The following is a 27,859-nucleotide window of genomic DNA, read 5'->3' as shown; positions in this document are numbered from 1 at the left end:
CTAATGCTCCACTGGAAATGGTTTGAGGCTAGGGGTGGGCTGGGTGCTGATTAATGAGGTTTCTGAAATGAGATGATATTTCTTTACATGCTTCCGGAGGAGTTGCTTGTCAGGGGAAGAATAGCAGCAAAAACTACAGCCAAACGCCTCACCAGTGTGATGTCGTCGCACATGGAGGTCCAGGCTCTTCTTCTGGATGCTGTAATGTAATGGAAACTTATTAGAGCTTACTGGGAAAAAACTGTAACTACTACTACTAGAAGGAGTATTACAGTAGTGGCTAGAGGTCCCAACTAAGATCAGGGCCCCATTGTGCTAGGCACTGTACAAACACACAACAAGAATCAGTTTCTGCCTGGAGAGTTTATATTCTAAGACAGACAAGACAGAGGGTAAGAGGCTGAAAACCATAGTATGAATTTATTGAAAAATATTTGTGTTTTGACTTTGTACTTTTAATCACATTCTCATTATTTATGGATTATGACAAAAGAGCAGGCCTCCAAAATAAGAATTTAAGCCATGAGCCAAATACTGTTAGTATTCTACACTAAAACGTGAGCTCTGTTGAATATTTACTATGGATCTCATCCTGTTCCCTTTGACCTTACTCACTCATCAGTATTAAGAAGCTGAATAATGTTCTATATAGTTTATATACATTCCAAATAGCCACTTGTATGAATTTGTGTATATACAAATTCATACAAACGATTAAAAAAAATATTTTAAGAAAACCTTTAATGCTCCAATATGTTTTACTGTAGAATACAACCCCCTTACTTTAACTTATAACATCTTATACTGTCCTGTTAGGTCCTTTATTTCTGATATGTAAATTGCACCAGTATAGAATCCATTAGGCTGTTGATCTGAATGGGCCTTACTCTTCAGCTTATATAAAACGGTCCAGTTCAGAAACATTTCAGGTCTTGAATTTTCAAATATAGAAGTTGGAGAAACAAATCTGTGATGGTAGAGAAAGAAGTTTGTGTGACACATTTTAAAATCCACTACTCAGTGGACTCTTCCTATTAGCTGGACAGGTGTCATTGCGAATTTCATCCCATCATTTCCTATTAACTTGACTAAGGTGATACTAGGGTCTCTGCTGAATCCAAGGCACATAAACAGTCTTCATATGTGGCAGCTCAAATCATGAAACTTTTTTGTGACTAGCTATAGGTAACCCAACCCAAAACTTTATTTTAGTCTCAAATTAAAATTAGAATATTGGGTAGATCTCAGACGTGTATCTAAGTTGGTGTAATTTGCACATTTTTAGCTCCTTTGTTATTTCATTTATACCATTTTAGGGTATATGTCTACACTGCAGCTGGAGCTGTGATTTGAAGCTTGTGTAGATGTAATTGCATTAGCTTTAATCTACCTATCTTGCAAAAAACTGCAGGAGTGACACAGCAGCACAGGCATCACAGCAGACTGTACAAACACACCTGATCCCCTGGGTATGTACTTGCATTGTTAGCCTGCGCTGAAGCCTGCACTGTTGTGCCCTCATTGCTATTTTCAGTGTGCTAGCTCGATTAAAGCTACACAAACTGTAAATCGCACCCCAGTGTTGACATATCCTTAGATTTGCTTACACATGTACCTGTTTACTTATGGGTTATTTACTTACATCACTTTACCCTTCCTCTTTGAATATGGCCCACTGAGATCAACAGCCTAATGAATTCTATATTGATGCAATTTACATATCTGAAGGGGAAAAAAAAGGCAACTAACAGGACAGTATAAGATGGTATATGTTGAAGTAGCGGGGGTTGTATTCTAAAGTAAAAACAGTGGAGCATTTAAAAAAAACTATTTGAAGAAAATATTGAAACAGTTTGTATGAATTTGTATATTCACAAATTCATACAAATGGCCACTTGGAATATATACAAACTATACAAAACATTATTCAGCTCCTTACGCTGATAAGCAAGTAATTTGGTATACTTAAATTCTATAACAAATACATGTGTGAAATGTTCTTGAAGTAAATAGCACATTTAGTTACTCGTGCATAAGGCCCTACTTAATTCGCAATATTATGGAAATCGTGGATCCTGCAATATTAGGCTTCCACCACAATTTTGACAGCAGGAGCCCCTACTCTCAGCCCCAGGCTACCGACAGCGGAAAATCATGGAAAAATAATAATAATGGACCTTATTAGCACAAATAACACAGTCCACTATTACTTTTACGTGATTTTTCCATGGCTTGTCCACAACTCAGCCACAATTTTTGAACTATCATCCTTATTCGTGCATTATATTTAAGCTCTGATCCTGCACACATGTACATGCATGCTCAACTTTGAAGATATGAATGTTCCATTGACTTCAATGGAACTACTCCCATGTCTAAAGTTAAGCATGTACGTAAGGCCAGTATTAGGGCCTTATTACAAACCAACCAACCTTGCACTTTGCACTAGTGCAGGGAATTAGTGAATTCTGTAAATCTGTAAATCCGATTAGAATCAAGGCCAACATGTCACAAAAGTGTACTTATTTTGTCAATCATTTAAAATAAAGCACAATATACACTAGAAAAATATGGCAGCATATTTTGTAAAAAGATTTTCATAATATGAGAATTCACTCCAGTGCCCTACTGTTAAATCTTACTTGACAGGAGGAGAATCTGACACATTTTTGTGCAGATTATTGTGTGTAGTTTACTGAACTGCAGATTACCAGTGTTCTGCTCTGTAGTTCTGTGGTGTCTGTTATGTAACAGGAATATTTATTTTCTGACTCCTTCCTGCTCTCTTCTCTAACTCATACAGTAGAACAATCATCATTCTTATAACTTCTAAGAAGGCAGTCATCTGCTAATGAATGTGTCCTATTTCTGTCTCAATTTGGCAGTGAATTATCTGCACCAACTCTTGAATTTAATTCATTTTTTTATCACCAAAGCTGGACAATGTTTAGAGTTCTTAATTTCAGTGTAGCTGTCATGAAGATTAGGAAGAGACATTTTTGTTGTTGTTGTTATTCCTGTGTTCAGTTACTGCAAGGCTCACAATGTAGGTCAGGGGGTTGGGAGTTTACTCTAAATTCGGTGTTTTTGTTATTTTACCTCTTATTTGATGGATGTGTTTCCATTTTGAACTTTGGTACTAAAGGAAACTTGGAAGTAACACTTCAATTTTGCAAGCCTAATCCCATCCAATGCTAAATGATTTACTATTGATGGTTATATAATAGTCCTTTCAACCAAACAAACCAACAAATGGGTACGGCAGACAAAACCTCTCTCAGTTTAAACCTTTGCAGTTTAAACATCAAGAGGCAAATGGTATTTCACTTAACATATAGTACCATGTTCAAAGACATAAAAATGTAAAATATTTAAGTTATCCTTTTGTAACCTTACACACTACAAAATGCTCTGTAACATACTTCAAAATGTATTTGAGCTTTACCAAAATTACTTATTGTTTCTATACTTGATACGACGTACAGTACTGTGCAAGCACTGTCAAATGAACAAAAGACACGTGTACAAGCTCACAATGAGAAATGCCTTACGTAATATGACAGTTTTCCAAATTTTGGGGGGCGGTGTGGGTGGCACTACAAGCAAACTGGCAGAAGAAATCAATATGAGGAAAAGACCTAGTGAAGCTGACGTAACAGTGGGAAGAGACTCCCATTCACTGAATGAATGTATAGAAACATGTTCTTCTGTCATAATCCCAGTACCCCATGACACACAGATATCATCTCAATTTCCCCTCAGATATTTTTAGATTTATCGTCTTCCGATTCCATATATCCTCCCTCGTAGCCTGTACAACGTCAGTAGAAATTAAGCAGAAGCAGAGATAAAGGGGTTAGAAACATCCACTTAGAAAAACTAAACTATTCATTAGCTCTTTGTATCGAATGACTCAGTTGTCTATGGCAGTGAATTTAAATATCTGGCTTTTTTGTTGATGGGCAGAGTATGTAGGAAACAATATTTTATTTAAAAACTGCATAGTTGTACTGTGAAAAATCTGGCCAAGCAAGGGGGACTATTTACACTTACCAACTGTACGAGCACATTTCACATTTGTAGGGCCTCTCACTTGTGTGAGTCCTGAAATGTCTGCGCAGAGAGCTTGCATCAATTGAGGCATAAGAGCAGATTTCACATTTGAAAGGCTTCTCACCTAAAATATGGAAAGCAGGGGACATGTTCACATAAATGAGGAATGGGGGCTGGAGGGATGAAGGATTCAAAAGGAATCACCAGAACATTAAAAAAATATCCTCAGACCCATTGGCTTGTCTTTTACATATTCCCATCTGAAATAAGATCACTTGAGAGTTTATGCTAGCCAGGACATGGAAGGTTTGGCCTGCTAGTAGCAGCTTAGGTTTCCACTGCCAAAGCAGGTTACTTATGGGGTACGTGAGGGCAATGTAGCTGCATCAACAAGAACAAGCTTCAAACACAGTCAATGCCTATGTTTTGACAGATCTAATAGTTCAGCCCCCCGTTTTTGACCTTCTACGGCATCTGCGGGCAAAACTCAAATCGCTTCAGTTGTAGAGTGATCAGATGTACTGCAAATGACTTAAAGAGAGGCCTTCGTGACTCTGTGGCCAGTTACAAGGTGTGGATCATATACTTGCAGGCTGCATCCATGGCAAGAGCTGCCTTGGTTCCCACGTGGACTTCCAATGCCCTTCCCTCAGGTACTGAATGGCTACAACATGTAATCTAACACACTTGACTTGAATATCTATGTAAAAGCTGTTGCAATAAATAAAATCTGAAATAAAAAGTATGTTCTTGCACAACAGGACAATTCTAGTTCTAGATAGATCACTTATTGGGAATAGACATCTTTAACCTTAAATCATCACATGAAGTGGAACTGAGGTAAATTGACTAACTCCATTTCCAAATTGAAGATCAGTTTACTTTTCTGCTAAAAAGACTTTTATCCTTGCCGCTTTTCCTGCATCAGCCCCATAAATACAGAATGCTAACTCTCAGCCTACTTTAAGTCACTAGGTTAACACCAGTTAAAAACAGTTTCTTGCAAATTGAAGAGGAGGTAGAACAGAAGTTCTCAAAAAGCAACAGGAAACAGCATTAGCAGTGAAGCCAGGATATTAATTATTTTTTTGTAAAAGTAGCATGGACACCTTTTAGCACAAGCACAAAAAAATAATGCTTAAAAAGCAGAGGACATTAAGGGCTTCCTCCTTTTGGTGCACATAGAAATTTTGCGTGCACGCCCATCTGCACACATGCTTTGATCTAAACGTTTACCTGCATATTTTACAACATTTATCTAATACAGGAGAACATGGAAGTGAAACAGACTATAAAGAAAAACTAAACTGATAAGTCTATTTTCATGGTTCAAACCCAAATGCAAAAAACAGACAATTCAAGTTAATGGTGAAAACTTAAAAAATATATTAACTTATTTCATTTTTAAAAAGTTAACTTATTAACAACATCAACACTGGTAAGGTAGTATTTCCCCTCAAATATATGATTTTTAACCAGTGTGTGTCTAATTCTCCATTGGAACCATTATAAATGCAAACATGCAGGACACTTCCATCTCCAGTGCTTTACATGTACTTTTGGTATCAGTTCATCATAAAGTAGATTTTGTTCTGTATTGTCTTTTAACAATAATAAAAAAAATAATGATCCTCATTTTGGACTCAGTATATAGAATCTTTAATCCCCAGGGGGAAACAATCTCAGAGAGGCCAAAATTTTCAAAATCAAACTCAGGCCTTGTCTACACTTGAAATGCTACAGCACTTCAGCACAGACACTACCTACGCTGACAGGAGGGGTTCTCCCACTGACATAGGTAATCACCTCCCCAAGAGATGGTAACTAAGTTGATGGAAGAATACACCTGTCGACTTAGCGCTTTCTACACAGGGGATCAGGTCAGTTTAATTGCTGTTGCTTGGGGCGTGGATTTTTCACATCCCTGAGCGACGTAGTTAAGCTGACTTCATTTTCTAGTGTAGACCAGGCCTTACCATTAGACACTTAATACTTGGGGGGGGGGAGGGGGGATTTCTACGCCACTGCACAAGTGCAGGATTAATGTCTGCCGCAGATCCCCCCGCCCCGAATAATTGATTCTGATGGGGAGGCAAAGAGAAGCCGCAAGAGGGATCACGCTGCAATTATACCTTACACCCACTAGGAGCTGATGTGGTGCCAGAAAAGAGGGCAGCTGGTTCATGGGCTGAAGCAGCCAACCCCGGAGAGGAAGGGGGCAGAGGCTGCCTTCCTCACAGTGCTCTGCCTGCAGGGCCAGGTGAGGAGACATGGGATATAGGGGGGGAAGAGAGAGCAGGGCACATGAGGCTGCTTGGGTGGGTCACACAGACTGGCGATCAGAAGGGCTAGTCGGGGGGGACAGACTGGGACGGGAGCACAGGAGTAGTGGGGTGACAACATTGAGCCAGGGGCGGGAATGGGGGGGGGTCTGCAGGGCCACAGGGGGTCTGGGGTCTGCAGGGACACACATGGACGGGGCAGACTAGGGGTCAGCCAGGATCTGCATGGGAGAGGCGCCCCAACTTTCTAACAATCCAAACTTAGATCGATCCCCTCCCCTCCCCCAGTGTAGACTAGGGCTTAGATATTTGATTATCATTTATTCAGTACTCAGACAATGTATACACACACACACACACACACACACACACGCACGCAGAGAGCAAAATAATTAAAAAAAACCCCTCATCTTGTCCAATTTTTTTGAATATTAACATGTTTTAGACATGCCTGGTCTGTTAAATATACGTAATCAGAAATTTCACTCAGCAAAAATCACTAGACATGACATGTCATAAGCATAATGATGCACTCTCTGTAATATAGTAACATCCTGTTAAATAGACAGATCTGATAACTGTATTACTGTAGAATGTCTCTAAACAGAACTCACTGTTGTAATGATTATTGTATTTAATATTTACATGGCAAAGATTCGTAAACGTATAATACTTTCTAAATAAATAAATAGATAAAATTTAAATACATGATTAACTGGGGTGCTTTCCTGAATCAGGGACAAAAACTAAGTGCTGTATACTCGCTATCATAGCCAGAGTACCTTCTTTCCTTAGAACCACTGTAAATATTTGCTGAGGAACAAAGAGAGAGGTCCAAACTCTCATACTGCAAAACAATCAACCCTTTTTAAAAAAAAAATACAGTTTATTGTAAGTGAGAACATAATGCACACACAGAGCTTACCAGTATGGATACACATATGCTGTATCAATGAGGCCTTTAGCCTAGTTTTGTACTCGCAGTGCTGGCAATGAAAGGGTTTGATGCCAGCATGTATTCCCATGTGTCTCTGTAGAGCCAGTTTTGAAGAACACTTCCTGCCACAGAGGAAATAAGCCTGGTCACAGCTGAAAAAAATAATCATCTTTTTTTCCTGGATAAACGTTCCAGAAGGATGACATTTCTCAGTTATAGCATCCAATTGTGTTATTGTAGCCCTTTAATGACTTTTATGGCTGTTATTTATAGCTGTTAGTTTAATGGGTATAGATAAATATAATCAGGGGAGGGAGAACGAAAGAACAAAGATTTCTTTCAGTCCTCACAGTAGTTAAACATATTTAATTTAATATTGTATTACCTTTAAAATATTAATGCATAGAATGGCCCAAATATGCATAACCTATGCACAGGTAATTTACTGGCAGCCTATGCACATAATGTGACATTCAACTGACCGTGTAGGGCAGCAAAAAGCAGAGATCCAATCTGAGCTTCTAAAAACCACTGGTGTCAATGGTAAGTACTACCTTCCCAGCTACCTGACCCACTTTTTCACTCTTGTACATTGCAATTATTTACATTGAAAAGTACACCTCTGAATGATATATGGGTTTATACCTCTTAAAAAGAAGAAATGAGAGTTTTTTTTACTATTAAACATAGATGTAAATGTTTGAACAGTAATATAGATATCCTAAATTCTATTGCTGTTCATGTGAATTTAGGGTCTGGTACTTCTTCTAGAGCCATCAATCCTTCATGCCCACAAACTGCCTATCTATATGTTTTCAGCACCTAAAACTCCCCAACTCCCAGCAACATTAGCGAGAACTGTGGGTAAGCAAGAAGTGCAGGATCAAGCCTATAATGCAGTCAACTTATTTTTAATTAGTAAAATATACCTCCATTATAAGTTTTATTAGAAAAAATATAAGCAAAAAAAGATTTGGGTCAAATCCTAGTCCCACAGAAGTCAATGGGAATCGTCTCAATTGATTTCAGAGAGTTTAAAATTTGGCCCTCCACATTTTCAAGTTTCTTGATCAACACTATTATAGAAAAATCATTTTCATTCTGATACATTCCTGTACATTAACTGTTAAGGTAAATGATAACCCCAAAATATGTGCACTAAAGTCACACATTACTAGTACCCATTGACTATTTTGCTTACACCCAATATATTAAAAATAAAGCTATAACATACATATTTCATAATGCAGATTTACTATTTTAAAAGTCTGATATTGTAGTACTTTCACTCTTTCACTGATTTCTGAAATTTACTACATACAGCAGTTTACCTTATCTCTGAGATGTCAATCATGCAAAAAAACCAAACAGAAGATTAATAAAAATTTCCAGTTTAGTTAACTCTTAATTTATAATTAACTTTTCAAAGGATGTTTGGCTGCATCAAAATTCAAAACAAAAAGATGGAAAAATGGACTGAACTCTCAGACGTGTGTAATTTAACACTTCCTTGCAATGCAGAAATAAAGCTTGCTTCATTTAGAGGATAGAAGCCCATCATTTCCATAGGGGAAGTGAAAGCAGTTAAAAAAGCAAATTATTAAAAACCTTGCTGTTCACAGAGGATATGCAATCTTGAATAAAAGAATGATTTCAGTAAAATCAAAAGCTTGAGAAGAAATAATTGGATTTAAACAGCAGATTTCAACATGTCAGCCATCTATGAAAAGCAAGCTGTGCCATTCTAAATAATATTTGTTACACCAACTTTTTCCTTCCTCTAAATATTTGTGACCTTTCAACTGTAAAGCCTTACTGCAAATAGTAGATTTTCACAGATCTAGAATTCGAAGGATTTTTTTTTTTTTTTTTTTTTTTTTTTTTTAAGAGCTACAAAATAAATACACAGCTCAAAAACACAGATGCTGTCTAATTTCCATAATGCCTTTTGGAATCAAACAGCCATGCACATACGGTAATTCAAAGTTATAAGTACTCTCATTCACTGAATAGGAAAAAATTCTGTCACTGCTTCTGCTCACTGCAATCACAATCAAAGCACTATCTTTATGTATTTAAGAGATACCTATTTCACAATGATTTAGTGGAGCAACCCAGTTACATCACTCAATCATGTGACTTGAAGAGAAGATTATTTTGGTTTGAACTGTAGTTAAAACAAATAGTTTATAGGCATGGTTCTAACAGTTGAAATGATTTAAGGGGACACATGAAGACTCCGATAACCTTGTGGTCTCATCTCAGTGTTTGTGGCATAGAATGACCCAAAGATCCATAGATATTGATCTGTGTCTTTTTTTTTTTTTTTAAATATAATGCTAGAGGAGATGATTTATGAGTGTAAGTATAAGGAGAGAAAAATACTGAGATTACATGTAATTACAGCAGGGACAACTCATTTTCACCATTAAGAGGAAAATAAGCAGTACACCATAGGGGTATTTCAGACACCTTTAAAAAAAAAAAAAAAAGTCATGGATTGTATGTACAATATTTAGATAAGTTAGCAAGTAGGAAATGTCCTTATTTATGCTAAAAACAACACTTGTTCAGTTTTAATGATCAAAGCAATTTACCGTCTAATTTACTTTTCATCATTTATGATGCTTACTTGTTGAATTTCTCTCAGATTGATCAATGGAATGGACTAGATAGATTAATTTGTGCTGCTGGTTAGTTTCTAGTCAGGTTCACTTTTATGATATATATTTGCATGATACTGCAATAAAACTGGGTGGCTAACATTATAGGAGAATATTAGTTTAAAAAATGTTTCCACTAGAATTTAAAAAATAATAATAACCATTTCATTTAATCTTAGGCTTTATGAAGATTTTTTTGGTGTAAAAAAAAAAAAAAAAATTATTATATTTTGGTCAAAGCTGACCTGACATTTGGCCTGATCCCATTAGTTTCAACAAGAGCAGGACTGGTTCCAGAGCACCTTTAAATGCAATCCTGTGACTTGAAATCCAGCTTCTCTACCACATGGGTTACAGAAGTTCCAAGTATGCATATTTTTCCTTAAAAATAACTTTTTAAAAATAAAAATATAAATGAATGTCAAAATTACTGGTGGTGATGTGCTAAAAATTCACAGGCTGTTCTGCAAAAGTAGGTTTATAGAGTTAAATGTAAATATGTTCCTTTCAGTAGAATCAGATCACATCTCTTCTTTTAAGATAATCAGGAAAAACCAATTTAAAACAAAACCAATGAAATATTTAAATTCAACTAACATTATTTCAGTCACAGAAAAAGAAATTATCTGTTAGTACTCAGTTAATGCCAGATGTTTTACTGAAATCTAGCACCTGGCTTTTTTTCAAATTCTACATGACATGCATAGGAAAGTAATCTCTCTAGGGCACTTAAGAAACGTATCATATTAGATATCAATTAGCAACTGCCAATGTGATCATTGAACAATATTTATACTCCAAATTAATGATTTGGTAGATTTCCATAAGCTATTTAAGGACTTGTCCACATGGAGACTTACTGCATGGCAAGCCAGGGTTTGAATGAACACCACACTAGCGGATCGCACACTAAGTCGCCCTGGTTTTGTATCAGACATACTGTACTAGCGGAAGAAGAAAAAAAAAAAAATCATTGTTATGAGCCCACTGAAATACAAAGGCATAAATGAAAAAAGCACAGAGGTACATCCTTATCTCTGAATTTCCATATGTTTAAACTGGAGCTTTGTGATTGTTATGTGTTTTCTGTATTAAAATTTATATAACGAGTAAAGCATTAAATAAAAACAGCATTTGTAAGGGGAGAACAAAACAATACTAGCCCTTTGCTGCCCCCTTCTGGAATATACAAAGGTTCTCATAGAAAATACAAGCAGGGGTTCTCAAACTGGGGGTCGGGACCCCTGAGGGGGTAGCAAGGTTATTACATGGGGGGGTCGTAAGCTTTCAGCCTCCACTCCAAACCCCGCTTTGCTTCCAGCATTTATAATGGTGTTAAATATATATGTGTTTTAATTTATGGGGGGGGGGGGGGGGGGGTCACACTCAGAGCCTTGATATGTGAAAGGGATCACCAGTACAAAAGTTTGAGAACCACTGAAATACAGTATTCAGGAATTCAGTAACAAAAAAATCATTTCTTAGCTTACAGCCCCAAGCCTCTTTAGCCAACACCAGTCCTCAAAAACTCTCTCTAGCTTTTTCCAGGGTCATATACTATACTCACAGACTGTTGCTTGGCTGGCTTGCCTTTTGCCTCTGTCTCTCAGTTTCTGTTCTTCTTTCTCACTCCCCCCACCCACTACCCCCCAAAAAATAGTCAGCAAAACCCCTCTGCCCACCCAGTCTAAAACCCATGGGCAGGTTCACATAACTCTTTTGTTTTAGGTTGGGGGGAGAAGGGGGGGTGTATTTGTCTTATGTTAATTGAAGCGTGAGTTCATATTCATCAACCTCATGGAGTTTTTCTTTAAACTCAGTTCATAACAAGGTTTCACCCAGCATGTAACAATATTTAACATTTAATCTAATATTTAAATCTAACATTATTAGATTATTATAACACATGTAACCATACATTTTTGCAAACATCAGGTCTCTCTTTCTGAAAGTGAGGTCCATAGTGATAGACACACAAACGCAGTAAGTCTCACCCATATTCAGTTAATATTTTTAAAAGGTGTCAACTAGAAAATCTACTGTATATAACAACAGTATTGACAAAAAAGTAAAAGAAAAATTCCATAAGAAAACCTGTCACGCATATGTGGTAACAGTCCCCCCCCACACGTTCTATTCACGTGAGTAGCCCAACTACAGACCTATTTGTATACACAGCTATACCAAGAGAGTGCCTATTTTTACAGATTAACTGTGGGCCCCTCTCTCTGAAAATATTGCCCTTAGCGAATAACAGTACTTGAATAATAATCCTAAAATGAAAGTCTATAGGACTACTTGCAAGCATAAAACAAACAGAGTTTGAACCTAATTATAGCATAAGCTTACCTGTTGCAGATGCTGCACACAAATTCATTTGAGTTCTTTTTTGTTCTAATTGTTCTTTTTGTATCCAAGCGCACAAGAGTATTCTCCGTTCTCTTTCTTTTCTTCATCTCTTTCACTTTCTGTCTTTGATGGACATGTTTGTGATGCCTGCTCATTTGACGTCTATATTTAAACGCTTGGCCACATAATGAACATAGGAAGGGTCTGGGAGTTTTGTGTTTTGCCATATGCTCTTTCAGCTCAGCTCTGGGTGGACAGTAAAGAAATACAAATAAACAAATTAGCAAACCCAAGCCAGAATTAGACTTAAGAATTCCCTTCCCCCACCAAAAAAAGTGTAAGTTAATCAAACTGTAAATAAACTGTATCATCTTCAGTGGCGGAAAACATCTTATTAGTTTGGGATAAAACGTTCTCAAAGGTAGGTGAAGATGTAATTGTATTTTAGAAATAGTGTTAGTTTCATGGATGAGCAAGTGACTTGTTAACATATCACAATTCCATGCTAGATACATGAAGTTTATATATATATATATATATATATATATATATACACACACACACACACACACACATTACATATTATATATATATATATGACTCCCACAAGCAACTAGATAAGATATTCAAACATTTAGTACTTAGACACAGGACAAAGTTATATTTAACTCGTTTCCTTGAAATTATATTAATCTAGTAACTGCTTATGTTTTTTAAATATTGCAAAAAATATGGTTAAGCAAATGTCTTACAGGTACACCGCTACCTTGATATAACGCGACCCGATATAACACGAATTCTGATATAACGCGGTAAAGCAGTGCTCCGGGGGGGGGGGGGGGGCGGGCTGTGCACTGCGGTGGATCAAAGCAAATTCAATATAACGCGGTTTCACCTATAACCCGGTAAGATTTTTTGGCTCCCGAGGACAGCATTATATCGAGGTAGAGGTGTGTTTATATATAATTTTTACTCACACTCTACAAGGCGAGGTTAGCATTCTTGTAAGTAGTACTTTCATAATATACTAGTATAGTACCATTATTAAGGTGAAGACCTAAGAAGGATAAACCAGGTCCAACAATTGTTACTATCTGGGAACAGTTAGTGCTGCAGAAGACAATTAGGAACCCACAATGAGTACTTGTGGAGTATTAGGGCTAGTCCACACTGGCAACGCTAAAGCGCTCTCCCAGCGCTCTTAAAACAAAAAAAAACCCTGAGCGAGAAAGTTGCAGCGCTGTAAATTGCCAGTGTAGACAAGCCCAAATAGAATAGCATGTTTTAGGAACCAGGACATTGCTTTCTGGTTCTGCTTCTCTGGTACTTATTTTTTATAGTTATTGAAAAGTCAACTTTTGTTTTTAAATCTAAACCAGTTTTCTTTTTCTGCTATGCAATTACCAATAATACACAGTTAGATGACTAGTTTTGACTTGCCATTATTGAGCTAGGGGACTTCAATACCTCTCATGTGGTGATCTCTTCTTTAAAAGTGTTTGTGGATTTTTTCGTTTTTAAAATTCTGTGATAATCAGTCCGAAAAACGTTACCACTTTAAATCGGGAGAGGCTATAAAAATATACAAAGTATACTCCTTCTTTCAGAAACAGTGTCTTCTTGAATTCAACTAGTTGAAACAGCAGGAAAAAGAGTCAACGGTGGAGGGGAATACTCTTTAGGATGAGAGTCTTTTATGTACAGTTTGAAACTGCAGCTGCAATCTTGGAACCCAGTGAATTCATGATAATTTCTTATTTTTTAAATAAATATTTTTATGGAAATATGTTCAGCTTTCCTTCAATATACAGCATTAGATACATCTTCAGTTTAACCTTTAATGATAAAATCATATATACAGATAAGCACGACAGGCAACATTTATTATTGATGTAATTCTACTGAGGTTAATTAAATTACAATAGGAATGAATTTAGCCCTGTCATTTTACCCTTAAACTTTTATTATTTTATCTTGTTGTTCAAATATGGATACTTCTTGTGTATTACTGCCAAAAACTACTAAACTGTTACTACGCCATTTGAAATCTGAATCATCATGTAAAGCCTGTGGAAATAACTCTCTCATGCAAAACTGGCATCAAAGATCAAACCAGGTGATAGGCACATTTTTGCATTAATAAAAGATATTGTCTTTGAAAATAAGTATAGGCACAATAGTATGTGAAGGATTAAATAGGCAGTATATTTTGTCAAGGTTGGAAGGAGTAAAATAATCTTAGAGACTCAAAGTGGGTGAGGCAATATCTTTTATTAGACCAACTTTTGTTGGTGAGAGACAAGCTTTCAAGCTACACAGAACTCTTCTTCAGGTCTGGGAAAGGTATACAGGCTGCATCTTCACTGCAAAGTAAAAGGGTTCGACCCCTGGGTGCTGGCTTGACTCAAGCTCGGCCCCTCCAGCCCTACAGGGTTGGGACCCTGGGTCTGAGCCCTGGGTTAGCACACTGTCAGTGTAGATGCAAGAGGGTTAGGTTTGAGCCCAGGCTCAAGCACGGGCTCATGTTGCAGTGTAGACATACCCTCAGATTGTCATAGCTAAATACAAGGTGGAACAGATTGCTTAGCATGTTTTTTGTCCTATAACTGAAGAGATGTTAATGGGCCACTTCACCTTGAATGGTTCCTCAGAAAGTTTGTTAACAATATGTTCCACCTTGTATTTAGCTGTGACATTATCTTTCCCAGACCTAAAGAGCAGCTCAGTAAAGCCCAAAAGCGTGTCTCTTTCACCAACAGAAGTTGGTCCAATAAACGATATTACCTCACCCACCTTGTCTCTAATATCCCAGGACCAACATAGATAAGCTTATTTTGTTTGCAGTGTAGTCATATCATATGCTTAAAAAGATCTGGCAATGGCCCTTTGGGAGGGAAGGGGAAGCTGATGTTTGCATGTCAGTGTAAAAACAGAAGCAAACAAATCTGAGTAAGAATACTTTCATTTGTGGCAAGTAAAGTATAACTTCATAGAGAACTATTTTATTTGACACCTGGTTTCATGACTGTATTTTCGTTGTTCACAGCGTATTCATTGAGAGTTTGTTTGTGGTTTATCACACTTGAATGAGCTGATTATTTTAGCAACAACAAAAATCTTGAAAGTGTAGGAAGTGAAGAAAAACAGAAAATAAGATATTAGCGGTTACATGAATATTAATGATTAATATAACCAACCCAAGACAAAACAACAGTGTTAGGAGGTGACCTGTGAAATTCCATCAACTTTAGCAATATGTGCTAAATGCCCCCCAACAGCTTTGTGAAGAAGAGAGGCATTCAGCACATTGTTACCTAGGGGGAAAAAAGTGTGTGTCTTTTTCTCCCCCACTTCAGCCAATGCCATCCAGCCTCACCTGGATTGCCAATTCTCTAGTGTGATGCCCCAGCAACCATTGTATTGTCAGTATCACAAAGGCTGGATTACTCAGCCTACTACTATAGTAGACGGGGCAGAAAAATGCCAGTTTTTAATTGTATTACACAGTTTTGCAAAGATTTTAAAATATTTTATCCCTTTGGGGATAAAAATATTAAAAAACTATTCAAGTTAACGTTAAAAATAAAAAGGCACTTACCTGACCCTCCACCCACAATATATACCAGCTCCATGCTCCAGCGGGGTGCGGTGGTCAATATGACATCACCAACAAGGTGTCATGATGGAGCTGAAGCCGGCGACCCTAGAGGGTCTGAATGTCCCAGGACCTAAGGAAGAAATACGTGAGCTTTTAATTAACAACGTGCTGAATGCCTCTCATAGCCTGGTTGCTAATGGCATTGAGCACATATTGCTAAAGTTGATGGATTTTTGTCAGTTTCCTTTAAAAGTTACTAATCTTGCCATTTCCCCCAAATCTCATTAATATATCACACACAAATGTTACATTCAAAGATTATTAAGGTTGCAAAGTTAAGCGCTCAAAAGAGAAAGAAGTTAGAAAAATGCCAGAATCCCTGCAAGTCTCATCCCTCCAGAATCCCCGTCCTAGTCTCCCCTCACCCAACCCACTTCCACCCTCAGGTGCCTTGTCCAGCAAGTCACAGCTTCCCCCACAGCCCCATATCTGATCTGTCTCTCTCCTCACCCTGGCCACTGGTTGCCTCCTCTGCCCATGTGGCCCATCACCACGGGCTCCCAGTTTCAATCTCTGTCCCGCCACTCAGTTCTTGTCCCAGTCTTTCTACTCAGCCAGTCCCAGTTCTCCCCACAAGTTTTCCCCTTGTCAGATATGTTCCCCCAGTTCTCTCCCCTCCATCCTCTGGCCCCTCTGGTTCCCAGTCCCAGTCTGCTCGCCCACCCAATACCAGTCTTTTTGCCCATCCCAAATCTCAATCCCAGTTTTCACCCCTTTCCCCAAGCTTCTTGTTCCAGTCTACTTCCCCACCCTCACCCCGCCCAACAAGACCACTCTACTTTTGTATCAGGTAACTTCTTTCTCCTCACTGGGGCTCAGCAGGAGGTCACAGGAGAGAGAGGTCCCCTGCTCTCAGTTCAGGTGCCCAGAGCTGGACACAGCACAGTCTGCAGCAGCCCATGGCTGCAATTCCAAGGAAAGTCCTGCTAAACATTGGGCTGGAGTGTGCCCAGTGCAGATGAAATCTTTGGGGAATTTAACTTGCTAAAAATCTAAGAAGTCTCTATTGAATTTATGTGAACTGTGATTTTTTTTTTTTTGCTCAAATTTCAGCAGATTTTCAAAGGGATGACAAAAAGCATGTGATACAATCAAATTTTAAGACCATGATATATTTGTGGGGCTTTAGGGAGCCTTCCGTCTATTAGATAAGAAGAAAATCCTGCCTCTTGCTGATGATTCATAGACTCTAGGACTGGAAGGGACCTTGAGAGGTCATCGAGTCCAGTCCCCTGCCCTCATGGCAGGACCAAATACTGTCTAGACCATCCTGGATAGACATTTATCTAACCTACTCTTAAATATCTCCAGAGATGGAGATTCCACAACCTCTCTAGGCAGTTTATTCCAATGTTTAACCACCCTGACAGTTAGGAACTTTTTCCTAATGTCCAACCTAAACCTCCCTTGCTCCAGTTTAAGCCTATTGCTTCTTGTTCTATCCTTAGAGGCTAAGATGAACAAGTTTTCTCCCACCTCCTTATGACACCCATTTAGATACCTGAAAACTGCTATCATGTCCCCTCTCAGTCTTCTCTTTTCCAAACTAAACAAACCCAATTCTTTCAGCCTTCCTTCATAGGTCATGTTCTCTAGACCTTTAATCATTCTTGTTGCTTTTCTCTGGACCCTCTCCAATTTCTCCACATCTTTCTTGAAATGCGGTGCCCAGAACTGGACACAATACTCCAGCTGAGGCCTAACCAGCGCAGAGTAGAGCGGAAGAATGACTTCTCGTGTCTTGCTCACAACTCACCTGTTAATGCATCCCAGAATCACGTTTGCTTTTTTTGCAACAGCATCCCACTGTTGACTCATATTTAGCTTGTGGTCCACTATAACCCCTAGATCCCTTTCTGCCGTACTCCTTCCTAGACTGTCTCTTCCCATTCTGTATGTGTGAAAATGATCGTTCCTTCCTAAGTGGAGCACTTTGCATTTGTCTTTATTAAACTTCATCCTGTTTACCTCAGACCATTTCTCCAATTTGTCCAGATCATTTTGAATTTTGATCCTATCCTCCAAAGCAGTTGCAATCCCTCCCAGTTTGGTATCATCTGCAAACTTATGATGGAAAGAAAGCCTCCTGCAGCTACCTGTTGGTAGTAGGAAGCAGCTTGACTGCTCAAGACAAGCTGTCTGGCTGTAAATGTGTCACTACCAGGTAGGGCTAGATGACTTTTTATTATTAATTATTATTATTATTATTATTATTCAAAACGCTCTTTGGACAGAAAACTGGGTTTTGACTAAATTAAATTTTTCATGAAAAGTATCTGTTTTCTATTAAAAATGTTGACTTTGTCAAAACAAAACAAAACCAACACCCAGAAAATCACAAACTTTTAGCTGAAAACTTAAAATTTTGATTTGGAAATGCTGCCAGTTTCTCATGGTTGTTGTAGTTTGGGTGTCTCATGCCGCCATTCTCCTCTCCTGGCCACCAAAATCCCACTACCATGTGGTGCCTGTTCTTTTCTGCCCTTCCTAATGGTATCTGGAAGGGGAGGGGGGCTAAAGGAAGAGTACTGAAGGTACCTATTCTGGTCTCCCCCATCACCAATGTCCAGAGTGGCCATAGGGGACCTCTTTCCCATAACAGCATAAGAGCCTTTGTATTCAGAACCCAAGTTACCTTTTCCCCACCTCATTTCACTGTCATAGGGAGCCACTATAGAGCTCTCTCTCCCTCGGATACCAGCAGCAGGATGTGGTGTTTCCTGAACACAGCAAATTCCATCACGTTATTTTTAAAACCCTGTTTTTTTTCTTTAAACACTCCCACTCCCTCACCCTTTTATATTAAATACTCACATGTAGGGCTCTACCATTCCTTCACCATCACCAGTAACAGGATACATAAACATTTATGAAATAGTTTGCTGTGTTTTTCTAGTTTCTTGGTTATTAAAAGAGACAAACAACTAGTAAAGCATTCAAATTAAAGAGCTACCTACATTTGGAAGAACCATCTTTCACATTCGGTGCATTGATGTGGTTTGGAACTGTATTTGTGGGTGCGAAGATGCTTGTAGACCTTACTCCACTCTCTCTCTGTGTGTTAAAAAGCCGTAGATCATTGAAATGTATCAGCGTCAGAAGAAATAGAAGTAAATACAGAAAATATCACTAATTCTTCTAAAACTATACATTTGACCATGTTCAACAATCTTCCTTGTTTTCAGCTATACATCTGTTTGAGAGAGCCAAATTCATCACTGGCGTAATTTCAATAACTTCAGTGATATTACACTGGGTGAATATGGTTTGGTAGTATGTATGTATAGTAATTCAGGAAGAACACTAGCTGTATAAATAGAACAGACAGGGGACTATGAATTATGTAGCTATAATTCCATCATGGGGTTCTGCTGGTAACAACAAGCCATAATGGCAAAGTTGAGCGGCTTATGTATTACTCAGAACTCCAAGATGGAACTGAAACATCAAAACACAAAATTTTTCCTGCTTTTTAATTTTATATAATATAGTGAGCTAGGGACCAAAAAGCCCCAAACATGTCAAGTAAGAGGGGATAAAGAATTAGTTCTCAAAAAGATTGCAAAGCCACAATCTGAAATGAACCATCAACTCCTCCACGGGTGCAACTTTTTATTTTTACGTGAATTATCGTGCACATGAAGTGCTGAACAAAAGAACACAACAAAACAACACAAGAGGTTTAGGAGAGCACCAGTTCTGATCTGAAGGGATCATCTTTAGGGGTGAAAGAGAATAATTCCATTTCCATTCCCGCTCTGCTCTTGGCTCTTCTCCAAGACTGCTATGAAAAATGCCAATGTGAACACCTGTTCAGTAGGAAACATGACTGAGAGCACTAACTCCTTTCCCACAAAGAATTATTATACATAGTCACTGAACAGACAGTACATGGTGGTAACTTTTGGTCTAACTGATCAAGGGCAGATTCTGAATACTGACCCATAGGTGGAAAGCTAGTGCCATTACCTGTTCTTTGGGCCTTTCTGTCCTCCGTCAGGTTTATATTGAGAACCAGAATGATAATGCCAGTTTAAAACTACCTTTTTCTTTCTTATTTTGGGGGAGGGGGACAGAAAGGGGTGCTAAATGAAGTACAAATACTAATCAATGTAAAGTGTATGCCAAAGGTGCGACAAGTCTATAGTTTTGTTTTAGGATAAGGGTAAGGGATGAAGCTAATGTAAATTTTAACATAACTGATAAAATAGTACAGGAAAGAGAGAAAACATTTATTCTTGTACAAATATTTCCCTGTCACCATTGTAATTGTCCTTGAGGTTAAAAGTCAGAACAAGTATGCAGCACACAGAGTTATTAGCTGTTACAGACAGTTTTCACTTTCCTGGGCAACTCAAGGAATCAATTTAAGACCAAAGCAAGTTCAGGGCTTACTAATAATAAACTTCACAGCAATTAAAACTTACTACAATTTCCAAAACCATTGCTATAGAGAAAAAGCAGGTCTTTATTATCTCAGTTATACAAACTCATTAGAACTGTAGACTTGGCATCTCTGCCAAGATTAAATATTAGAGTGAGTCCCATTATCTGCTATGGGCTATTATGACTAAGAGATAATCGCGGGGGGGGGGGGGGGGTGGGAGGGTGGGAGGGACAACTTGCTATTCTTATACTGTTTCTCCACTTCAGCATCTTCAGAATTCAACAAAATACAATATCCTTTTAGAAGAGCTCAGTTTTGTGATCACTTTGCATTTTTGTGAGGAATGCAAAAAAGGGAATACCTGAAATATTTATGAAACAGGTTATAATGGACACTGGTGGCATCTTTTAACAGGTAGGTCCACTTCAAAAAAATATTTACATCGTATTTTAATTTAACATTAAGGGACACATTCTGCCCTTAAAAAACACAGACACACTTCTCATCAAAGTCAATGGATGTTACACAAGTGTATCAAAGCAGAATTCAGAGGTATGGAAAAAAAAACAAAAAACCCACACCCCTGAATGACAAAAGTTTTGCCGAGGAAAAGCGCTGGTATGAGCAGCAGGAGAGCTCTCCTGCTGACAAAGCTACCGCCGCTCGTTGGGGATGCAAGTTTTTTGTCGGCGGGAGAGCTCTCTCCTGCCGACAAACAGTGGCTACAATGCATGCCTTTTAGCAGCACAGCTGTGTCGCTAAAAGTTGCATAGTGTAGACATAAAAACAAACCACTTCTAGTCACTTAGGCTAAAACTAAAACAAACAAACAAAAACACTAATTGGATCGAGAGTCTCCATTAAAAAAAAACAAAATTAGACTTTGAAATTAATGGTTCGTTACACTGAATGGAGCAAGTTGTATGTTTATATATGCACTTATAGTCACTCCTATAACTGTAGAATTGGAGCACTTCAAATTATTTTAAAACAGAAATAAATATAACAACCTTCCTTTCCACCCTGTAAGAGAAACAGTTTGATTAGTTTATATACTTCTTGCTTGCCTATGAATAAGTGGAGGTGTTGTGCATTTGTATGAAGAAACTACCAAGAGAAAGTTGAAGTAGTGAGTTTTGAAACTGATTCTGAAAGTCACAAGATTCAGCTGTCATTTTTATTTCTTGCAGGAATTCTGTAGACAAGGTCCAGCTCCAGGTATGTGCAATCTCAAACAAGACCAAAACAGACAAAACTAGCACCTCAGTCTCACATGGATCAACACATAATCTGAGGGCAATAAATCCTTTTCTATACAAGATCTCATTCCAAGCAAGTTGTCCAACCTGGTCATTATCACAGTAACCTGTTTTCCATGTACCACCATACTCACCTCATTCTTCAACGGATATTCTAATTCACTACATTTACAAGCTATTACGACTACCGACTACAGCTACAGACACCATAGCACCTTCTCCAAACACCACCCACACAGATAGCTTCAGTTTGCACTTTCTGACAGACTGCAACAAAAAAGTGGGAAGGAAGAAACTTAAGTGGCAGAAAACAGTCTGACACAGGCACTAAGAATTTTTGCATTATATGCCATGATTTGATATAATAATATTTGAAGTCAGAGAAGGCAATGTTGTCTATTGGACTGAGAACCAGACTGGAAGCTAGGAATTCTGTCATTCTAAGCAAGTCACTTGGTCTTTGTCAGTTTCCCTATTCATACTATGTAGATAATAGCTACATCACAGCCACGTAAGTATTAGTTAATGTTTACAGTGGCAATGTAGTGGTTTAAAGATAAAAACAGCAGAGTGTTATTATTAAACTAGAGACAGAGTAAATCCCCGTAAAGTTACTTTTCCCATTACATGTGACATGACTTTCAAGTCCTAGGAAAAGTTAAAGTCCAACTTAAAAAAAAAAAATTCTCTCTCTCTCTATTATATATATGAACGAGAAAGAGAGCGAGAGAGAGAGAGAATGAATCCACAGATTATAGTTTAAAATGAGCTGCAATTCTGTAGAGCATGGTAACATTTTCATAAAAAGATACATTTGCAAAAGCTAATTAAACACACAGATTTGTATTGCTCCTGCCTGTAACCATTTTCCCAGTAACACTAAGATTGTTATAGCTCATCACAGATGGTATCATACTACATGCTGACACTCTAGAAGTACATCTTTGTAACTCCCAATATACATTATGCTTACAGACAGGTTTACAATGAGGGTGAAAGTATGAGAAAAATAATTGTTTGAGACTTACCAATAAAATCACAGTGCAGACATTTAAACAAGTCGCCATAATGACAAGATACGTGCAGATTTCTCACTTGCTCAGTTTCATAAAGAGATGAACACTTTGTGCATTGAAAGAGATTACGTTTTCCATGATGGTTGTTCCTGTGCATTTTCCATGCACCTGGCGACATAAAAACTCTCTTGCAAATCAGACACTGGTAGCTCTCTTTTACTGGCTTGTGTGTTTTTAAATGATTTTCCATTAAGTTCCATTCAGTCATGCAGCAATTGCAATAAACACATTTGAAGCCCTCATCCCCATCATGACATTTAACATGGATTTTATAAGCACCCTTTGACTTCAGTTCTTGGTCACATATGTTGCAGTGTTGTATTCGTTCAGCACTTGGTTTTAAGGTGTAAATACCTTTCAAAGGCTGAGCTAAGCCGCTGTGTTCAGGTCTGACCTTCTTCTGACTTTTACTATTTTCTTGTTTGACTTCAACTTTAGTTGTTTTCACTTCTACTTCTAAGGTTTGCGTTTTAATGCTGGAAATGCGACACAGGCCAAGTGACATGAGATGTTCAGATTGGGCTTCCTCCTCATCTTTGCTTCTTTTAAATTCATTAGGGTCTGTGGAATATGAGAGTGGATTAGGCACCACAGAGCAGGGCTCCTCAAGCTGAAACTGACCTGCTTCTTCTTCAAACAGTGTGTTTACCTTACTAGAATGAGAGACACTAGGATTATCACTATGATTCCCCAGGCTCACATCACAGCATTCAGGGCTCATGTTATGAATCATCTGGTACATGGGCAACAGAAATGACATCTTTGCAAGGTTTTCTTCATTTTCTTTGTTTTCTTGGCAGATTTCATCCCCTATGCTGTATGAGTCATTTTCATCTTGATCTGGGCCCATTTCAAGGCATTCAGAAATGTGGCAAATTCTACCTTGTTTGTGAATGTTAGTCATGTGAGTTCTGATTTTATTCTTGATACTGCTTGTGAACTGACAAAGTTTGCACCTGTACACTTCAACCAAAAACATTTCCACCAGGCTGGCAATTTGGGCTTCAAAGCCCTCTGTCGCAGAGGCATACAATCGGGATGTTGTGATCTCCTCAGGTAAATGTAGGTTTGTGGAAGGAATGTATTGGTATTTATATTTAAATTCATTCATCTTCAGAAAGTGCAAGTACACAAGTCTATAAGAGAAACATAAATAAAGCAGTTAGTAGCTGTTCTATAATCTGCAAAACTGGTATGTCAGCAATCTTCTCCAGAAGAAGATAATTTATTCTAAATCTTCAGTAATACTAAGCAAGATATACATAAAGTGCCTATTTACATTTTCCCAAGTAGAGATTGATGCATACTCTGCTGTGGTATATTTATACTTCAATTATTATGGTTGCCTTTTCTCAGCTGTTACAACAAGAGGACATAGGGTCAGATTATAATCTAAATTGCATCAGTGTATATAAAATTCAAAGGTGAAATCATAACCTCTTGGAAGACAACAGAAGTTTTGCCAGTAGAAAATTTACACCTAAATGCCTCGTACAAAGCAGTTCATTTTTTACTTCAGTAAATTATTAATATTACAGATGAAACATTTATTCTGTAACTTCAAACTTGAGATTTTAGAAAACTATTTATGTTTAAAAAAACAATTCCAAGTCCATTTGCTACTTTCTCCTCTACTGGATTTTTGTTGTGTATTCATTTTGGGACTTGCATAACATTTATGAATCCCATGGCGAAGCCTTTTCCATAGAAAAATGCATCATTAAGATACAAACATCTCAGCATACATTCATTCACAAATCTATAGAGTTGACATATATACAGAACATCCACTAGTGACAAAGGGTTGTGCCTTTTAATATAAATCTTTAGTCTGTTAACCTCCCCAATTCTTTTAAAATAAACAATAAAATAATCCAGAATGCATCACAGCAGCTGGAAGCCCTAGATCTGATCATCTGTAGTACATCCCTCTGCATACCTTCCCCTCTTCCCACCAATGCAGGATCACTCCTTATATTTAGAGCCCTGCAAATCTGCAGATATCCACTTTATATCCAGTGATGTTTGCAGATCACAGAATCATAAAATATCAGGGCTGGAAGGGACCTTAGGAGGTGATCTAGTCCAACCCCCTGCTCAAAGCAGGACCAATCCCCAGACAGATTTTTGCCCCAAATGGCCCCCTCAAGGATTGAACTCACAACCCTGGGTTTAGCAGGCCAAACCACTGAGCTACCCCCCCCCCTCACGGATCAGCTGCAGATACAAATTTTGTATCCACTGCAGGGCTCTACTTATATTTTGTTTTCAGGCGCTGTGAATTCCCCTTACACAGGGAATGGCGAAGAACCAGCTGACCGTACCTGCTACAGTGATTCAACAGCAAAACCAGGGAGATAGTAGCAGCAGGGGCTAGTGCCAGAGGAAGACAATCAGTGGCGGGTCCCTCTTGCGCCTGTTTGGCAGCTCGACCCCCCCTCCCTGCTCTTCCTTTTTCCTGCGGCTTCCCCCCACGCTTTTGCCAAGGGCACACGGTCACCTCAAAGCACCACCTACAGCTACAACGGCTGCGCCTCATCCTCCTCCCCCCGCCGCCGCTTGGACTGACTCTAGTGAAAGCACGTGCCGCTCCCTCACTGCCCGAGTCAGCAGTGCGGGAAGGGAAGAGAAGGGAGGAAGGTTCCATTCCGCTCTGCAGGGGTCACTGGCTATGTTGCTGAGTTAGTCTCACCCTGTTTCCGGGCCTGCGCGGCTCAGACACGCCCCTCTCCGCTAGCTTTCCGGCTTCCGGCCCGGAACTCAGGGGGCAGTGTTAGAGCGCGCGCCCAGCCCTCCCGCCTCCTCCCTCCATAACACCAGGCTGCCCCACTCTAAGGGACTGTGCGTAAAGTGACGCACCCAAGATCGCCGCGGAAGGACTCGTTTGAAATCCAAATCTCAACGCTTTAAACACCAGCGACAGCTCGAGGTCCGCGAGCGCCTCCCCGTTCCCATCCCTGTGTGAGCTTAGCTCGGTCATTTAAACCTCTGTGCTTCAGGTTCTTCATCTTTATAATCCAACACGTTGTAATTTATGGTTGCATATGAGCTCTTTGAACCAGGTATTGGAACGCGATATTATCATCTAGTACTCTGTGCAGTGCTTAGCACAATTCTTGGTTAGTCTTTCAGAACATAATCATCGACGTGCAGGACTGGAAGGGACCTCAATAAGTCATTTAGTCCAGTCCCCTGCACTGAGGCAGGACTAAGAAATAACTAGGCCATAATCATACAATCCTAGCACTGGAAGGGACCACAAGAGGCCGTCTAGTCTAGTCCATCCCCCTGCACTCAAGGCAGGGCTAAGTATTATCTAGTACCTATAATGAATAAGAGGTAATAATAGCGAAGTAGTAAGTATTAGCATTATTAGCACCCGAGATTATCACAACTGAAACCGTTTTTAAAATCTAGTTTAATTTTCCGTGCTTATGCTGTTTCTCTACTGCATTTCTTCCCATTTTGAAAATGAAAACAGACACCTGGGGTTCATTTTTGTTTTCCAGCTGACAAAAGTCTCCCTTTCCCATCCAGAATAATTTATTTTAAAAAATGTCTGCAAAATATAATTCCCACCCCCAAATATTATCACTAGCTGCTAGATTTTCATGACAATCTTGCAAGACTTCCTACTCAGTTTAGGGCCATATCTACACTAGAGAGCTTACAGTGGCACAGCTGTACAGATGCAGCTGCATTGCTGTAAGATCGCTTGTGTAGCCACTCTAGGTCGACGGGAAAGAGCTCTCCCATGGCCATCGACATAATTAAACCACCTCCAATAAGCCATGGTAGCTATGTCAGCAGGAGAGCGTGTCACACTGACATAGCGCTGTCCACACTGGCACTTCTGTTTGTGTAACTTGGTGCGTTTTTTTCACACCTCTGAGTTACATAAGTTATATCAACAAAAGTGCTAGTGTTGACATAGCCCCATTGGCTTCTTCTAATACACTAGGGCAAGGCTGCAAATGCCTTGAGTATCAGGGCTGCAGATGCTCATCTAAGCCTGCTCTGACATTAAAACAATAAACGATGAAATCTTGTTTATGAGCTATTAAGTTTTATAAAACATAATTCAACAATAGCCACAATGTCCAGGGCCGGCTCCAGGGTTTTTGCCGCCCCAAGCAGCAAAAAAAAAAAGCCGCATTCGCGATCTCTACCGTCGCCGCTTCAGTCCTCGGCAGCAATTCGGCGGCAGTGGTCGTGCCACCCCTCTCCGATGGCCGCCCCAGGCACCTGCTTGCTGGGCTGGTGCCTGGAGCCGGCCCTGACAATGTCTGTACTTTGGCCCTAGGCTCCCTGGCAGTTTCTCTTTTACTTAAATTAACTCCATATGTCCACAAATTCAGGCAACCTCGGTAGTTTTTGGTTGTACCCCGGTTTTCAGAGTTTAGTATCCCATTTCTTATTTGGCGTGACATCTAGGGTCCACATATCCCAAGAAGTCCTGAGCACCTGCCTTTCACCCGCTCCCCTTTGTTCTATAATCACCCCAAATTTCCTGTCCCCTCCGCCACCATCATCCACCCACCTCTCAAACGCTGGGTGCGTCCGCCCCATGCAGCTGCCAGTGTCACGGCGCCGCGTACAGATCGTTTGAGCCTCGGGGACTGGCTAAGACTCCCTTCCCCAACCACTTGTTCTGGGATTGCGCTGCTGGGCCTGGAGGTGGCTCTTTAGAGACGCTCCCTAGAAAAAGATCCACCGGAAGTAACTTACTCCCTCGCTGGAGGGTGAGGTACGTTTCCGGTGGTCGCCGAGCTGGTGCGTTTCCTCGCCTCGACCCTTGGCGCCCCATCGCGCATGCGCTGCGGCCCCGTCTCACCAGCAGCAGCGAAGGAGTTTGGAAGTTCAAAATGGCCGCCGCGGTGGAGTCTGTGCTGCGGGAGCCCGAGTAAGAGACAGGGCGGCCCCTTTGGGAAGGCGCCTCTCGGGGGGAAAGTGGGAGGGAGAAGCAATGAGGCGCCTTGTGGCGGGAGGTGGCTATAACGGTCGCTAAGGCTCATTTGCCGGGGGAAACGGGGGAGTCGCGAGGGCCCTGGCTGGGCCTTTGGCGTGAGACCCATCGCGGGCCTGGGCTGTGGGACTGCACGCGGCGTCCGTTTCCCCGGCCCCAGCGAGCACGAGCCAGGCCGCGAGGGGGAGAGGCCGTGCACGCGCTTGGAGTTCGGGGCTCCTCGTGCTCT

General features: G+C 39.6%; 2 protein-coding genes across 2 annotated transcripts in view; one reads left to right on the top strand and one right to left on the bottom strand.

The window, feature by feature from the left end:
- Positions 1-27,233, bottom strand: LOC135875160 (zinc finger protein 14 homolog). The gene is made up of 7 exons (XM_065400154.1): positions 27,205-27,233; positions 22,617-23,800; positions 18,900-18,996; positions 12,285-12,530; positions 7,261-7,394; positions 4,054-4,177; positions 1-199 (listed from the first exon to the last, which is right to left on the bottom strand). The coding sequence occupies exons 1-7, from the start codon at positions 27,231-27,233 to the stop codon at positions 1-3; spliced, it is 2,013 nt and encodes a 670-aa protein (XP_065256226.1).
- A 209-nt stretch (positions 27,234-27,442) lies between these two features.
- PRP4K (pre-mRNA processing factor kinase PRP4K) overlaps positions 27,443-27,859 on the top strand; it is a 50,419-nt gene continuing 50,002 nt past the window's right edge. The window contains exon 1 of the mRNA XM_065398579.1: positions 27,443-27,567. Within this exon, the coding sequence (XP_065254651.1) occupies positions 27,530-27,567 (38 nt within the window). The 5' untranslated portion in view covers positions 27,443-27,529. The remainder of the gene's footprint in view (positions 27,568-27,859) is intronic.

This window comes from Emys orbicularis, chromosome 2, assembly GCF_028017835.1.
Source record: "Emys orbicularis isolate rEmyOrb1 chromosome 2, rEmyOrb1.hap1, whole genome shotgun sequence".
NCBI lineage: Eukaryota > Metazoa > Chordata > Testudines > Emydidae > Emys > Emys orbicularis.
The sequence above is the reverse complement of the archived record's forward strand: the minus strand, read 5'-3'. Positions and strand labels throughout refer to the sequence as shown.